The 16835-nt window shown below is 42.5% G+C and overlaps 2 protein-coding genes across 4 annotated transcripts in view; both read left to right on the top strand.

Moving 5' to 3' along the window:
* Positions 1 to 1138: 1138 nt before the first annotated feature.
* On the top strand, positions 1139 to 2063 carry rln3b (relaxin 3b). The gene is given in 4 exon segments (XM_065000765.1): positions 1139 to 1304; positions 1775 to 1901; positions 1903 to 1941; positions 1943 to 2063. Coding segments are annotated over 4 exon segments (453 nt in total).
* A 1422-nt stretch (positions 2064 to 3485) lies between these two features.
* tnpo2b (transportin 2b) overlaps positions 3486 to 16835 on the top strand; it is a 31095-nt gene continuing 17745 nt past the window's right edge. For all 3 annotated transcript variants that reach the window (XM_065001089.1, XM_065001088.1, XM_065001087.1), the window contains exons 1-7: positions 3486 to 3864; positions 5334 to 5433; positions 5625 to 5700; positions 5804 to 5953; positions 13157 to 13263; positions 13346 to 13479; positions 13718 to 13799. In XM_065001089.1, coding sequence (XP_064857161.1) covers positions 5335 to 5433; positions 5625 to 5700; positions 5804 to 5953; positions 13157 to 13263; positions 13346 to 13479; positions 13718 to 13799 — 648 coding nt within the window. In that variant the 5' untranslated portion in view covers positions 3486 to 3864; position 5334. The remainder of the gene's footprint in view (positions 3865 to 5333; positions 5434 to 5624; positions 5701 to 5803; positions 5954 to 13156; positions 13264 to 13345; positions 13480 to 13717; positions 13800 to 16835) is intronic.

Raw genomic sequence — 16835 nt, 5'->3', positions numbered from 1 at the left:
CACGCTGTTTGTCTAATAGACATAACATATAGATGGGAAGGGTATACAGGCTGTCACGCAGTTTGTCTAATAGACATAACATATAGATGGGCAGGGTATACAGGCTGTCACGCAGTTTGTCTAATAGGATTATGGAAAGATTTAAAACCACATCATTTTTATTCGACATAGGTTTTTGCAGGCATTTGTCCTGTCCACTTTCGAACTTTAAAATGTTGACAAACATTCAGCAGGAAAGTTCATGGAAACATAGCTACGGTCTCCTTATCCATCCATGTTACAAGACTCACAACTAATACTCTATACAGGATAGACATGTTGAGTTGAGCCTGTGCTCCTGAGTATCTGTTTATGTGTCAGTATTAGTGCATGTGTGTGTAGGTCTAACTCCTTGTTAATTTAAAACCGGAAGCAATAGCGATCCTATCCCTAGCCAGACATGATAGATAGCAGGTTCCCGAAGTTGTGACACTGGAAGCAGCCAGGAAACACTGAAAGGTCGCTGACGATTAGATTAAAGACTACACCTCTGATATGACCTTTTAACCAGGGACACCATTTTAATCGCAACCTCTTTTATTGGGACCATTGTTCTCCTAAAGGTCTCAGGTCTTAGTAATTTCTTATCTGGCTGTACTCTGAGGCCAAGGGGATGAGAGAGAGAGGGGGAGACTTGGTCATAGTCATGGGTCTCGCCAAGTGGAACCCTATTCCCTATATAGTGCACTACTTTAGACCAGAGCCCATAGGAAATCCAATTGGCTGTGTTCAGAAGTTGTACACTACGTAGAAAACGAGGGTTCCGTAGGACGCATAAAGCTTCAGTCAGCGGTGCTGGGCTGGACTCTCTCTATATAAGGGGTTCTGGGTCCGCCAAGAGAACCACACAGCACCACCGGGTGAGAGCGAAGGAGACACCGACAGAGACACACAGCACCACCGGGTGAGAGCGAAGGAGACACCGACAGAGACACACAGCACCACCGGGTGAGAGCGAAGGAGACACCGACAGAGACACACAGAGACTCACCCAACCTTCACCAGACCACTGATCCACACCTGCAGCCTGGCTGTTACTTTCAAGGCTCTTTCTCTTGGACTCCTCTTTCCTCTCTCTCTCCATCTGTCGCTCCTGATCATGTGGAAGGCTGCGGTGTTGACGTTTGGCCTGTTGGTGGCGCTGGTGGGTATGGTGCAGGCTGCAGAGGGCCACGCTAACTCTATCTACGGTGTGAAGCTGTGCGGGAGAGAGTTTATACGGGCCGTCATCTTCACCTGCGGAGGATCGCGTTGGAGGAGAGGAGAGGCGACGCGGTGAGATGGGTGTCTGTGAGAGACGATGTGTCTGTGTACCTGTGGCTGTGGTTGTGAATGTGGGATTGATTGATTGTGCCTGTGTGTGCCTGTGTGTGTGTGTGTGTGTGTGCCTGTGTGTGTGTGCCTGTGTGTGTGCCTGTGTGTGCGTGTCGTGTCTGTGTGTGTGTGCGTGTCTGTGTGCCCTGTGTGTGTGTGCCTGTGTGCCTGTGTGTGTGTGTGCCTGTGTGTGTGTGTCAGTCTCTCTTGTTGTGCATGTCTAAATGTCTGTCTGCCTACGTGTCTGTTTGACTGACCGACTACTCATCTGTCTGCTACTGTAGGGTCAACTATACTGAGATGTTTTCTCTCGTTCAGCACCATAGACTAATATCTAATATCAATCCTTGCAAGAGAACCAGTTGTTCCTGTAGCCATTTCTTTTCTATTAAGCATTCAAATCATTTTATTTTCCTCGTCCTTCCAGGTGACATCTCCATTGACGAGGAGACTGAGGCCTACAGCCCATGGAGCTCCAACGCCATCCCCGGCCTCGCCAGCAAGCAGCGTCCAGGATTGGAGGCTCAGGGCTGGGCAGGCGAGGTCAGGAGGGGGCTCTGCCGCTGCTGCGTTCAGTCGTTTGGCCCGCGCCCATCTCAGAGGATGTGCTAGACAGTGCGGACAGGAAGGGGCGGGATGTCGTGGTGGGCCTCTCCAACGCCTGCTGCAAGTGGGGCTGCAGCAAGAGCGAGATCAGCTCCCTCTGTTGAGCACTACCAACACCTCTCCTTTTCATCCCTCTGTTGAGCACTACCAACACCTCTCCTCTTTCATCCACCTCTCCTTTTCATCCCTCTGTTGAGCACTACCAACACCTCTCCTTTTCATCCCTCTGTTGAGCACTACCAACACCTCTCCTTTTCATCCCTCTGTTGAGCACTACCAACACCTCTCCTTTTCATCCCTCTGTTGAGCACTACCAACACCTCTCCTTTTCATCCCTCTGTTGAGCACTACCAACACCTCTCCTTTTCATCCCTCTGTTGAGCACTACCAACACCTCTCCTTTTCATCCCTCTGTTGAGCACTACCAACACCTCTCCTTTTCATCCCTCTGTTGAGCACTACCAACACCTCTCCTTTTCATCCCTCTGTTGAGCACTACCAACACCTCTCCTTTTCATCCCTCTGTTGAGCACTACCAACAACTCTCCTTTTCATCCCTCTGTTGAGCACTACCAACACCTCTCCTTTTCATCCCTCTGTTGAGCACTACCAACACCTCTCCTTTTCATCCCTCTGTTGAGCACTACCAACACCTCTCCTTTTCATCCCTCTGTTGAGCACTACCAACACCTCTCCTTTTCATCCCTCTGTTGAGCATCCCTCCCTCCTTCCCTCTAGCCCTCCATCCCTCTAGCCCTCCTTCCCTCCATCCCTCCTTGCCTCTAGCCCTCCATCCCCCCATCCCTCCTTCCTTCCATCCCTCCACTTTTCTATCCTTCCATTCCTCCTGCTTCTTCTCCTTCTCCTGGATCATTGTGTTGATCATTTAGGGTCTCCTGACTGTGAGGGTGTAAAAAGAAAAGGTTACAAGGCAACATGAGAAAATACATTCTTTGACCCTGCATGTATTCTCCAACCTATGTCAGTATTATGAGCAGTTTTTGTGTGTTTAGTTACTGATATGACAGTCCAATAAAGTTGTGTTTTGAAAGTGGTAATGTGTTACTCTTCATTGACATTTCTGAATGACTCTTACTTGATGTATTACAGTATCTGAAAATATTTTACCACAAAGACTTTATTTCTCAACAACACTAGACTAGATCAGGATTTCCCAAACTCGGTCCTGGGTGCAAGTTTAGTTTTTTTCCCTAGCAGTACACAGCCGATTCAAATAACCAAAGCTTGATGATGAGTTGGTTATTTAAATCAGCCGTGTAGTCCTTAGGTTAAAAAAAAGGACGGTTTTTGTTGTATCCACCTGCTGTTATAACTTCCACCTCCCGGTCTTTGGTGGTGGACTTTGACTGGCTGTCACGCACACCTGTTTAAAATATGATGACCCCAACAGAGGATTCTATCCCGCTAGGCCCACATGGCATTAAAAAGTAGACGTTTATTCCATGCCATAAAATGGCCTTTTACACTGTCTATTCACTCACTGGTAAATGTAAATAGAACTTTGACTTTGATGAAAGATTGTCTATTACATTGACCTAATTGATTTTGCAGTGTAATCACGTGTGGTGTGAACAGATCGGCGATTGGGCAAAACTAATCAAGCGTATGGAACGTTGAGCCATGTACGGAAGCCGAACAAGGACCTGCTGGTGGATTTTTGAATCTGACATGACAGCTATTTCTCACACAGAGCCAGAGCTACTTATCGCAACAGAAAGGGGGTTCGGGATTATCTCTTTGCTCTAAAAACAAAGTGAGAGATCCAAACCCTTTGCTACTAAATACATCTGGATTGCATCTGCCATTCTGTAAATGCTCATTGCCACGGTACCGGTAGCTACTGCTAACAAAGCAATTACGGATCTGACAAATCGGTGCGACCAGGTAAAGGCTTTCTTTGGCGGCACTTTCAACATGAAGCTATTAGCTAGCTAGATACCCAACTAACTAGCCAATTAACCAACGTTAGCCATATAATATGTCATTGTGTTGTCTTTATCGTTTGCACTTGGCTAGCTAACAATGTCTACAATCGTTCATTTGTTAGATGTTTATGTAGTTAGCTAGCTAACGAACTAATGTCACTTGCGGCGAAATGCGAGGCCGTATCGGCCTACTTGCCCAAGCCGGCCAGGGACTCCCTACTTTATTAGCTAGCAAAATTGCTAACTAGCGTAGCTAGCATGCAATGCGGAATGCTTGCGGAGGCAAAGCTAGATTAGGTAACGTTGGCTAGTTACGTATCGGGTTTATAATGGGGACTGATTACTACTAACAAACTAGTTAACGTTAGCTAGGTATCTAAATTACTTTGTCAACATCCGTTGATGTGCTCTTTGTTTTGGTCCCAGGTCGGTTGTGAAGGTAGTCCTGATGCTGGTGATTAGAATGCGTTCTTTACATTCCGACCCTTGACTGACGCGTTCTATTCTTTACTCTGCTTGTGATGTTGGGCTAGAGAGACAACTCTGCTTGTGATGTTGGGCTAGAGAGACAACTCTGCTTGTGATGTTGGGCGAGAGACAACTCTGCTTGTGATGTTGGGCGCGAGAGACAACTCTGCTTGTGATGTTGGGCGCGAGAGACAACTCTGCTTGTGATGTTGGGCTAGAGAGACAACTCTGCTTGTGATGTTGGGCTAGAGAGACAACTCTGCTTGTGATGTTGGGCTAGAGAGACAACTCTGCTTGTGATGTTGGGCGCGAGAGACAACTCTGCTTGTGATGTTGGGCTAGAGAGACAACTCTGCTTGTGATGTTGGGCTAGAGAGACAACTCTGCTTGTGATGTTGGGCTAGAGAGACAACTCTGCTTGTGATGTTGGGCTAGAGAGACAACTCTGCTTGTGATGTGGGGCTAGAGAGACAACTCTGCTTGTGATGTTGGGCTAGAGAGACAACTCTGCTTGTGATGGGCTAGAGAGACAACTCTGCTTGTGATGTTGGGCTAGAGAGACAACTCTGCTTGTGATGTTGGGCTAGAGAGACAACTCTGCCTCTGATGTGATGTTGGGCTAGAGAGACAACTCTGCCTCTGATGTGATGTTGGGCTAGAGAGACAACTCTGCCTCTGATGTGATGTTGGGCTAGAGAGACAACTCTGATGTGATGTTGGGCTAGAGAGACAACTCTGCCTCTGATGTGATGTTGGGCTAGAGAGAACTCTGCCTCTGATGTGATGTTGGGCTAGAGAGACAACTCTGCTTGTGACAGTGACACTAGGTAGCAACAGAAAACTATGTAGCCGGCAGAGGCTGTAAGGAAAATGTAGAGAAACATTCAAGTCACTCTTTCTCTCTCTCTCTCTGTGTGTGTGTGTGTGTGTGTGTGTGTGTGTGTGTGTGTGTGTGTGTAGGATGGAGTGGCAGCCGGATGAACAGGGTTTGCAGCAGGTACTTCAGCTGCTGAAGGACTCCCAGTCTCCAGACACAGCCACACAGAGAGCTGTGCAGGAAGTATCCTCTCAAACACACAGCAGTGTGTCTGCGTACGAGAGAGAGCGAGGCTGTGTGATTGTTTTCCATACTCCATAATGTGTCTCATCGGGGTGTGAGTGAAAGATAAGTCATGAATGTGTGCGGGATTGTTGGTGATTTGCCATGTTGATTGTTTTGTCAGTGAAGGGGTGTTCCTTAACAGTGTGTAGAAACTGGAACAGCTCAACCAGTTCCCAGACTTCAACAACTATCTCATCTTCGTCCTTACAAGCCTCAAATCAGAGGGTAAGTGTGTGTGTGTGTAAGATCTATATAAAATGGTTGTGAGCATTAGTCAGTGGTTACTAATCATTCCCTCTTTCCTTTCAAACCACCCCCTTCTCTGTAGATGAGCCGACCCGTTCTCTAAGTGGTCTCATATTGAAGAACAATGTGAAGGCCCACTACCAGAACTTTCCTCCTCTGGTCGCTGACTTCATCAAGAGGGAATGTCTCAACAACATCGGAGATCCCTCACCCCTCATCAGAGCAACCATCGGTAAGAGAGAGAGAGAGTGTGTGTGTGTGTGCTGCAAAGTGAGTCAGGATGTGTGGGTGGTTGAGCCTTCGCAGGTACTGGTGTCAGTCTGTGGGGGAGTATGCGTTAATCAGCAAGCTGAAGTGTGTGTGTGTGTGTATTCAACTTTCAGTTTCAAGTTTTAATGTCACATACAGTGAAATTCCTTCTTGCAGCTCTAAACCATCAATACAGTAATCAATAGTAGTACTAAGAATAACAAGGAAGAACAGAAATACACAATAAATAATGTTGTGTATAAATGTGTGTGTTAGTGTGTGTGTGTCTATTAGTTAGTGTGTGTGTGTGTGTGTTGTGTGTGTCTATTAGTTAGTTAGTGTGTGTGTGTGTCTATTAGTTAGTGTGTGTCTATTAGTTGTGTGTGTGTCTATTAGTTAGTGTGTGTGTGTGTTAGTTGTGTGTGCCTATTAGTTAGTGTGTGTGTGTGCCTATTAGTTATTAGTTAGTGTGTGTGTGCCTATTAGTTAGTGTGTGTGCCTATTAGTTAGTGTGTGTGTGTGCCTATTAGTTAGTGTGTGTGTGTGTCTGTTATTAGTTGTGTGTGTGTCTATTAGTTAGTGTGTGTGTGTGTCTATTAGTTAGTGTGTGTGTGCCTATTAGTTGTGTGTGTGTCTATTAGTTAGTGTGTGTGCCTATTAGTTAGTGTGTGTGTCTATTAGTTGTGTGTGTGTCTATTAGTTAGTGTGTGTGTGTCTCTATTAGTTAGTGTGTGTGTGTCTATTAGTTAGTGTGTGTGTGTGTCTATTAGTTAGTGTAGTTGTGTGTGTGTCTATTAGTTAGTGTCTATTAGTTAGTGTGTGTCTATTAGTTAGTGTGTGTGTGTGCCTATTAGTTAGTGTGTGTCTATTAGTTAGTGTGTGTGTGTGTCTATTAGTTAGTGTGTGTGTCTATTAGTTAGTTAGTGTGTGTCTATTAGTTGTGTGTGTGTCTATTAGTTGTGTGCCTATTGTGTGTGTGTGCCTATTAGTTAGTGTGTGTGTGTGTCTATTAGTTAGTAGTTGTGTGTGTGTGTCTAGTTAGTAGTAGTGTGTGTCTATTAGTTAGTTAGTGTGTGTGTGTGTCTATTAGTTAGTGTGTGTGTGTGTCTATTAGTTAGTGTGTGTGTGTGTGTTGTGTGTGTCTATTAGTTAGTGTGTGTGTGTGTCTATTAGTTAGTGTGTGTGTTAGTAGTGTGTGTGTGTGCGTGTGTGTCTATTAGTTAGTGTGTGTGCCTATTAGTTAGTGTGTGTCTATTAGTTGTGTGTGCCTATTAGTTGTGTGTGTGCCTATTAGTTAGTGTGTGTCTATTAGTTAGTGTGTGTGTGTCTATTAGTTATTGTGCCTATTAGTTAGTGTGTGTCTATTAGTTGTGTGTGTGTCTATTAGTTAGTGTGTGTGTGTGTCTATTAGTTTAGTGTGTGTGTGTGTGCCTATTAGTGTGTGTGTGTGTCTATTAGTTGTGTGTGTGTCTATTAGTTAGTGTGTGTGTGTGTCTATTAGTTAGTGTGTGTGTGTGTCTATTAGTTATTAGTTAGTGTGTGTGTGTGCCTATTAGTTGTGTGTGTGTCTATTAGTTAGTGTGTGTGTGTCTATTAGTTAGTGTGTGTGTGTGTGCCTATTAGTTAGTGTGTGTCTATTAGTGCCTATTAGTTAGTGTGTGTGTCTATTAGTTAGTTGTGTGTGTGCCTATTAGTTAGTGCCTATTAGTTGTGTGTGTGTGTGCCTATTAGTTAGTGTGTGTGTGTGCCTATTAGTTAGTGTGTGTGTGCCTATTAGTTAGTGTGTGTGTGTGCCTATTAGTTAGTGTGTGTGTGTGCCTATTAGTTAGTGTGTGTGTGTCTATTAGTTAGTGTGTGTGTCTATTAGTTAGTGTGTGTGTCTATTAGTTAGTGTGTGTGTCTATTAGTTGTGTGCCTATTAGTTGTGTGTGTGTGTCTATTAGTTAGTGTGTGTGCCTATTAGTTGTGTGTGTGTCTATTAGTTAGTGTGTGTGTGTGTCTATTAGTTAGTGTGTGTGTGTCTATTAGTTAGTGTGTGTGCCTATTAGTTAGTGTGCCTATTAGTTGTGTGTGTGCCTATTAGTTAGTGTGTGTGTGCCTATTAGTTAGTGTGTGTGTGCCTATTAGTTAGTGTGTGTGCCTATTAGTTAGTGTGTGTGCCTATTAGTTAGTGTGTGTGCCTATTAGTTATTAGTTAGTGTGTGTGCTATTATTGTGTGTTAGTTAGTGTGTGTGCCTATTAGTTAGTGTGTGTGCCTATTAGTTAGTGTGTGTGCCTATTAGTTAGTGTGTGTGCCTATTAGTTAGTGTGTGTGTGCCTATTAGTTAGTGTGTGTGTGTGTGCCTATTAGTTAGTGTGTGTGTGCCTATTAGTTAGTGTGTGTGTAGTTAGTGTGTGTGCCTATTAGTTAGTGTGTGTGTGTCTATTAGTTAGTGTGTGTGTGTGTCTATTAGTTAGTGTGTGTGTGTCTATTAGTTAGTGTGTGTGCCTATTAGTTAGTGTGTGTGCCTATTAGTTAGTGTGTGTGCCTATTAGTTAGTGTGTGTGTGTGCCTATTAGTTAGTGTGTGTGTGCCTATTAGTTAGTGTGTGTGTCTATTAGTTAGTGTGTGTGTGTGTGTCTATTAGTTAGTGTGTGTGTGTGTGTAGTTGTGTGTGTGTCTATTAGTTAGTGTGTGTGTGTGTCTATTAGTTGTGTGTGTCTATTAGTTATTGTTAGTGTGTGTCTATTGTTGTGTGTGTGTGCCTATTAGTTAGTGTGTGTGTGTGCCTATTAGTCTATTAGTTAGTGTGTCTATTAGTGTGTGCCTATTAGTTAGTGTGTGTGTGCCTATTAGTTAGTGTGTGTGCCTATTAGTTAGTGTGTGTCTATTAGTGTGTGTGTGCCTATTAGTTAGTGTGTGTGCCTATTAGTTAGTGTGTGTGTGCCTATTAGTTAGTGTGTGTGTGTGCCTATTAGTTAGTGTGTGTGCCTATTAGTTAGTGTGTGTGTCTATTAGTTGTGTGTGTGTTGTGTGTGTGTCTATTAGTTAGTGTGTGTGTGTCTATTGTTGTGTGTGTGTCTATTAGTGTCTAGTGTAGTGTGTGTGTGTGTGTCTATTAGTTAGTGTGTGTGTGTGTGTGTGTGCCTATTAGTTAGTGTGTGTGTCTATTAGTTAGTGTGTGTGCCTATTAGTTAGTGTGTGTGTGTGCCTATTAGTTAGTGTGTGTGTGCCTATTAGTTAGTGTGTGTGTGCCTATTAGTTGTGTGTGTGCCTATTAGTTAGTTAGTGTGTGTGCTATTAGTTAGTGTGTGTGCCTATTAGTTAGTGTTGTGCCTATTAGTTAGTGTGTGTGTTTCTGTGTGTGCCTATTAGTTAGCCTATTAGTGTGTGTGTGTGCCTATTATTAGTGTGTGTGTGTGCCTATTAGTTAGTTAGTAGTGTGTCTATTAGTGTGTGTGTGTGCCTATTAGTTAGTGTGTGTGTCTATTAGTGTGTGTGCCTATTAGTTAGTGTGTGTGTGTGTCTATTAGTTAGTGTGTGTGTGTGTCTATTAGTTAGTGTGTGTGCCTATTAGTTAGTGTGTGTGTCTATTAGTTGTGTGTGTGCCTATTAGTAGTGTGTGTGCCTATTGTTGTGTGTGCCTATTAGTTAGTGTGTGTGCCTATTAGTTAGTGTGTGTGTCTATTAGTTAGTGTGTGTGCCTATTAGTTAGTGTGTGTGCCTATTAGTTAGTGTGTGTGCCTATTAGTTAGTGTGTGTGCCTATTAGTTAGTGTGTGTGCCTATTAGTTAGTGTGTGTGTGTCTATTAGTTAGTTAGTCTTAGTTAGTGTGTGTGTGTGTCTATTAGTTAGTGTGTGTGTGTGTCTATTAGTTAGTGTGTGTGTCTATTAGTTAGTGTGTGTGTCTATTAGTTAGTGTGTGTGCCTATTAGTTAGTGTGTGTGTGTGTGCCTATTAGTTAGCCTATTGTTGTGTGTGTGTGCCTATTAGTTAGTGTGTGTGTGTGCCTATTAGTTAGTGTGTGTGTGTGCCTATTAGTTAGTGTGTGTGTGTGCCTATTAGTTAGTTAGTTGTGTGTGTGTGTCTATTAGTTAGTGTGTGTGTGTGTCTATTAGTTAGTGTGTGTGTGTCTATTAGTTAGTGTGTGTGTGTGCCTATTAGTTAGTGTGTGTGTGTGTCTATTAGTTAGTGTGTGTGTGTCTATTAGTTAGTGTGTGTGCCTATTAGTTGTGCCTAGTTAGTTGTGTGTGTGCCTATTAGTTAGTAGTGTGTGTGTCTATTAGTTAGTGTGTGTGCCTATTAGTTAGTGTGTGTGTGTGCCTATTAGTTAGTGTGTGTGTGTGCCTATTAGTTAGTGTGTGTGTGCCTATTAGTTAGTGTGTGTGTGCCTATTAGTTAGTGTGTGTGTGTGCCTATTAGTTGTGCCTATTAGTTAGTGTGTGTGCCTATTAGTTAGTGTGTGTGCCTATTAGTTAGTGTGTGTGTCTATTAGTGTGTGTGCCTATTAGTTAGTGTGTGTGTGCCTATTAGTTAGTGTGTGTGTGCCTATTAGTTAGTGTGTGTGTGTGCCTGTGTGTCTATTAGTTAGTGTGTGTGTGTGCCTATTAGTTAGTGTGTGTGTCTATTAGTTAGTGTGTGTGCTCTATTAGTTAGTGTGTGTGCCTATTAGTTAGTGTGTGTGTGCCTATTAGTTAGTGTGTGTGTGCCTATTAGTTAGTGTGTGTGTGTGTGTGCCTATTAGTTAGTGTGTGTGTCTATTAGTTAGTGTGTGTGTGTGCCTATTAGTTAGTGTGTGTGCCTATTAGTTAGTGTGTGTGCCTATTAGTTAGTGTGTGTGCCTATTAGTTAGTGTGTGTGTGTGCCTATTAGTTAGTGTGTGTGCCTATTAGTTGTGTGTGCCTATTAGCCTATTAGTTGTGTGTGTGCCTATTAGTTAGTGTGTGTGTGCCTATTAGTTAGTTGTGTGTGTGTGTGTGCCTATTAGTTAGTGTGTGTGTCTATTAGTTAGTGTGTGTGTGTGTGTGCCTATTAGTTAGTGCCTATTAGTTGTGTGTGTGCCTATTAGTTTAGTTAGTGTGTGTGTGTGTCTATTAGTTAGTGTGTGTGTCTATTAGTTAGTGTGTGTGTCTATTAGTTAGTTAGTGTGTGTGTCTATTAGTTAGTTAGCCTATTAGTTGTGTGTGTGCCTATTAGTTAGCCTATTAGTTAGTGTGTGTGTCTATTAGTTAGTGTGTGTGTCTATTAGTTAGTGTGTGTGCCTATTAGTTAGTTAGTTGTGTGTGTCTATTAGTTAGTTGTGTGTGTGCCTATTAGTTAGTGTGTGTGTTAGTTAGTGTGTGTCTATTAGTTGTGTGTGTTAGTGTGTGTGTCTATTAGTTAGTGTGTGTGTGTGTCTGCCTATTATTAGTTGTCTGTGCCTATTAGTTAGTGTGTGTGTGTGCCTATTATTAGTGTGTGTGTGTGTGCCTATTAGTTAGTGTGTGTGTCTATTAGTTAGTGTGTGTGTGTGCCTATTAGTTAGTGTGTGTGTCTATTAGTTAGTGTGTGTGTGTCTATTAGTTAGTTGTGTGTGTCTATTAGTTAGTTAGTGTGTGCCTATTAGTGTGTGTGTGCCTATTAGTTAGTGTGTGTGCCTATTAGTTAGTGTGTGTGCCTATTAGTTAGTGTGTGTGCCTATTGTGTGTGTGCCTATTAGTTAGTGTGTGTGCCTATTAGTTGCCTATTAGTTGTGTGTGTGCCTATTAGTTAGTGTGTGTGCCTATTAGTGTGTGTGTGCCTATTAGTTAGTGTGTGTGCCTATTAGTTAGTGTGTGTGCCTATTAGTTAGTGTGTGTGCCTATTAGTTAGTGTGTGTGCCTATTAGTTAGTGTGTGTGTGTGTGTCTATTAGTTGTGTGTGTGTGTGTCTATTAGTTAGTGTGTGTGTGTGTGTCTATTAGTTAGTGTGTGTGTGTGTGTCTATTAGTTAGTGTGTGTGTGTGTGTGTCTATTAGTTAGTGTGTGTGTGTGTGTCTATTAGTTAGTGTGTGTCTATTAGTTAGTGTGTGTGTGTCTATTAGTTAGTGTGTGTGTGTGTCTATTAGTTAGTGTGTGTGTGTGTGTGTGTCTATTAGTTGTGTCTATTAGTTAGTGTGTGTGCCTATTAGTTAGTGTGTGTGTGTCTATTAGTTAGTGTGTGTGTGTGTGTGTCTATTAGTCTATTAGTTGTGTGTGTGTCTATTATTAGTTAGTAGTGTGTGTGTGTCTATTAGTTAGTGTGTCAGTGTGTGTGTCTATTAGTTAGTGTGTGTGTCTATTAGTTAGTGTGTGTGTCTATTAGTTGTGTGTGTGTCTATTAGTTAGTGTGTGTCTATTAGTTAGTGTGTGTGTCTATTAGTTAGTGTGTGTGCCTATTAGTTAGTGTGTGTGTGTGCCTATTAGTTAGTGTGTGTGTGTGCCTATTAGTTAGTGTGTGTGTGTCTATTAGTTAGTGTGTGTGTCTATTAGTTAGTGTGTGTGCCTATTAGTTAGTGTGTGTCTATTAGTTAGTGTGTGTGCCTATTAGTTAGTGTGTGTGTGTGTGCCTATTAGTTGTGTGTGTGTCTATTAGTTAGTGTGTGTGTGTCTATTAGTTAGTGTGTGTGTGTGTCTATTAGTTAGTGTGTGTGTGTCTATTAGTTAGTGTGTGTGTGTGCCTATTAGTTAGTGTGTGTGTGTGTGTTGTGTATTGTGCCTATTAGTTAGTGTGTGTGCCTATTAGTTAGTGTTAGTTAGTGTGTGTGCCTATTAGTTAGTGTGTGTGTGCCTATTAGTTAGTGTGTGTGTGTGCCTATTAGTTAGTGTGTGTGTCTATTAGTTAGTGTGTGTGCCTATTAGTTAGTGTGTGTGTGTTCTATTTAGTTGTGTGTGTGTGTGTGCCTATTAGTTAGTGTGTGTGCCTATTAGTTAGTGTGTGTGTCTATTAGTTAGTGTGTGTGCCTATTAGTTAGTGTGTGTGCCTATTAGTTAGTGTGTGTGTGTGTGTCTATTAGTTAGTTAGTGTGTGTGTGCCTATTATTATTAGTTAGTGTGTGTGCCTATTAGTTAGTGTGTGTGTGTGTGCCTATTAGTTAGTGTGTGTGCCTATTAGTTAGTGTGTGTGCCTATTAGTTAGTGTGTGTGCCTATTAGTTAGTGTGTGTGTCTATTAGTTAGTGTGTGTGACCCTGTGCCTCCTGTCTCTCAGGCATCCTGATAACAACCATAGCATCTAAAGGAGAGCTGCAGACTTGGCCTGAACTCCTCCCTCAACTCTGTAACCTGCTCAACTCTGAAGACTACAATACCTGCGAGGTCACACACACGCTCCCATCTAATCTTTTGATTGTTTATGTAGGGCCTATGTTTAACTCTCTCTCTGTGCGTTTGCTTGCAGGGTTCTTTCGGAGCACTGCAGAAGATCTGTGAGGATTCTTCAGAGCTGTTGGACAGTGATGCTCTCAACAGACCCCTGAACATCATGATCCCCAAGTTCCTACAGTTCTTTAAACACTGCAGCCCAAAGATCAGGTCTGTCTGTCTGTCTCTGTTACCCAGATCAGGTCTGTCTCTCTGTCTGTCTCTGTTACCCAGATCAGGTCTGTCTGTCTGTCTCTCTGTCTGTCTCTGTCACCCAGATCAGGTCTGTCGGTCCGTCCGTCCGTCCTCGCTCCATGCTCCCTCCCTGACAAATAGTTGATTTCTTCTTAAGGCAGCTATTGAATGCAACCAACTTTGTTTCTGCTCTCTCTCTCGCTCCCTCCTCCAGGTCTCATGCCATAGCATGTGTGAATCAGTTCATCAGCAGTAGAGCCCAGGCTCTGATGGATCACATCGACACCTTCATCGAGGTGAGACAGGGGTTGTGACTAAAATGGCACCCTAGTCCCTATATAGTGCACCACATTCGACCAAATTATTTACAAAAATAAAAATAATTGTTATTTTATTTGTAATAATAACAATTACAACAATACTGAATTAACACTTATTTTAACTTAATATAAAACATAAATAAAATCAATTTAGCCTCAAATAAATAACGAAACCTGTTACATTTGGTTTAAATAATGCAAAAACAAACTGGAGAAGAAAGTAAAAGTGCAATATGTGTCATGTAAGAAAGCTAACGTTTAAGTTCCTTGCTCAGAACATGAGAACATATGAAAGCTGCTGGTTCCTTTTAACATGAGTCTTCAATATTCCCAGTTAAGAAGTTTTAGGTTGTAGGAATTATAGGACTATTTCTCTCTATACCATTTGTATTTCATATACCTTTGACTATTGGATGTTCTTACAGGCACTTTAGTATTACCAGTGTAACAGTATAGCTTCTGTCCTTCTCCTCGCCCCTACCTGGGCTCGAACCAGGAACACATCGACAACAGCCATCCTCGAAACAGCGTTACCCATCACTCCACAAAAGCCGCGGCCCTTGCAGAGCAAGGGGAACAACTACTCCAAGTCTTAGAGCGTGTGACGTTTCAAACGCTATTAGCGCGCACCCCGCTAACTAGCTAGCCATTTCACATCACATCGATTACACCAGCCTAATCTCGGGAGTTGATAGGCTTGAAGTCATAAACAGCTCAATGCTTGAAGCGCAGCGAAGAGCTGCTGGCAAAACGCACGAAAGTGCTGTTTGAATAAGTGCTTATGAGCCTGCTGCTGCCTACCAGCGCTCAGTCAGACTGCTCTATCAAATATCAAATCATAGATTTTTTATTATAACATAATAACACACAGAAATATGAGCCTTAGGTCATTAATATGGTCAAATCCAGAAACTATAATTTTGAAAACAAAATGTTTATTCTTTCAGTGAAATATGGAACCGTTCTGTATTTTATCTAACGGGTGGCATCCCTAAGTCTAAATATTCCTTTTACATTGTACAACCTTCAATGTAAATGCCATAATTATGTACAATTCTGGCAAATTCATTACGGTCTTTGTTAGGAATAAATGGTCTTCACACAGTTCGCAACGAGCCAGGCAGCCCAAACTGCTGCATATACCCTGACTCTGCTTGTACAGAACGCAAGAGAAGTGACACAATTTCCCAAGTTAAATGAAATTCATGTTAGCAGGCAATATTAACTAAATATGCAGGTTTAAAAATATATACTTGTGTATTGATTTTAAAGAAAGGCATTGGTGTTTAGGGTTAGGTTCACATTGGTGTTTATTGTTAGGTACACATTGGTGTTTATTGTTAGGTACACATTGGTGTTTATTGTTAGGTACACATTGGTGTTTATTGTTAGGTACACATTGGTGTTTATTGTTAGGTACACATTGGTGTTTAGGGTTAGGTACACATTGGTGTTTAGGGTTAGGTACACATTGGTGTTTATTGTTAGGTTCACATTGGTGTTTAGGGTTAGGTTCACATTGGTGTTTAGGGTTAGGTTCACATTGGTGTTTAGGGTTAGGTTCACATTGGTGTTTAGGGTTAGGTTCACATTGGTGTTTAGGGTTAGGGTTAGGTACACATTGGTGTTTAGGGTTAGGTACACATTGGTGTTTAGGGTTAGGTACACATTGGTGTTTAGGGTTAGGTTCACATTGGTGTTTAGGGTTAGGTTCATTGGTGTTTATTGGGTTACATTGGTGTTTAGGGTTAGGTTCACATTGGTGTTTAGGGTTAGGTTCACATTGGTGTTTAGGGTTAGGTTCACATTGGTGTTTAGGGTTAGGTTCACATTGGTGTTTAGGGTTAGGTTCACATTGGTGTTTAGGGTTAGGTTCACATTGGTGTTTAGGGTTAGGTTCACATTGGTGTTTAGGGTTAGGTTCACATTGGTGTTTAGGGTTAGGTTCACATTGGTGTTTAGGGTTAGGTTCACATTGGTGTTTAGGGTTAGGTTCACATTGGTGTTTAGGGTTAGGTACATTGGTGTTTAGGGTTAGGTACATTGGTGTTTAGGGTTAGGTTCACATTGGTGTTTAGGGTTAGGTACATTGGTGTTTAGGGTTAGGTTCACATTGGTGTTTAGGGTTAGGTTCACATTGGTGTTTAGGGTTAGGGTTAGGTTCACATTGGTGTTTAGGGTTAGGGTTAGGTTCACATTGGTGTTTAGGGTTAGGTACATTGGTGTTTAGGGTTAGGTTCACATTGGTGTTTAGGGTTAGGTTCACATTGGTGTTTAGGGTTAGGTTCACATTGGTGTTTAGGGTTAGGTTCACATTGGTGTTTAGGGTTAGGTTCACATTGGTGTTTAGGGTTAGGTTCACATTGGTGTTTAGGGTTAGGTTCACTGGTGCAACGACTGCTTTTTTTTGCGAATGCGCTTGTTAAATCGTCACCCGTTTGGTGAAGTAGGCTGTGATTCGATGATAAATTATCAGGCACCACATTGATTATATGCAACGCAGGACAAGCTAGTTAAACTAGTAATATCATCAACCATGTGTAGTTAAATAGTGATTATGTTAAGATTGGTTGTTTTTTCTAGCTAGTTTAATGCTAGCTAGCAACTTACCTTGGCTCCTTGTAGTCACCTTACCTTGGCTCCTTGTAGTCACCTTACCTTGGCTCCTTGTAGCCACCTTACCTTGGCTCCTTGTAGCCACCTTACCTTGGCTCCTTGTAGCCACCTTACCTTGGCTCCTTGAAGCCACCTTACCTTGGCTCCTTGAAGCCACCTTACCTTGGCTCCTTGTAGCCACCTTACCTTGGCTCCTTGTAGCCACCTTACCTTGGCTCCTTGTAGCCACCTTACCATGGCTCCTTGTAGCCACCTTACCTTGGCTCCTTGTAGCCACCTTACCTTGGCTCCTTGAAGCCACCTTACCTTGGCTCCTTGAAGCCACCTTACCTTGGCTCCTTGAAGCCACCTTACCTTGGCTCCTTGAAGCCACCTTACCTTGGCTCCTTGAAGCCA

This window comes from Oncorhynchus nerka, linkage group LG15 (assembly GCF_034236695.1).
Source record: "Oncorhynchus nerka isolate Pitt River linkage group LG15, Oner_Uvic_2.0, whole genome shotgun sequence".
In the NCBI taxonomy this organism is placed as follows: Eukaryota; Metazoa; Chordata; class Actinopteri; order Salmoniformes; family Salmonidae; genus Oncorhynchus; species Oncorhynchus nerka.
The sequence above is the reverse complement of the archived record's forward strand: the minus strand, read 5'-3'. Positions and strand labels throughout refer to the sequence as shown.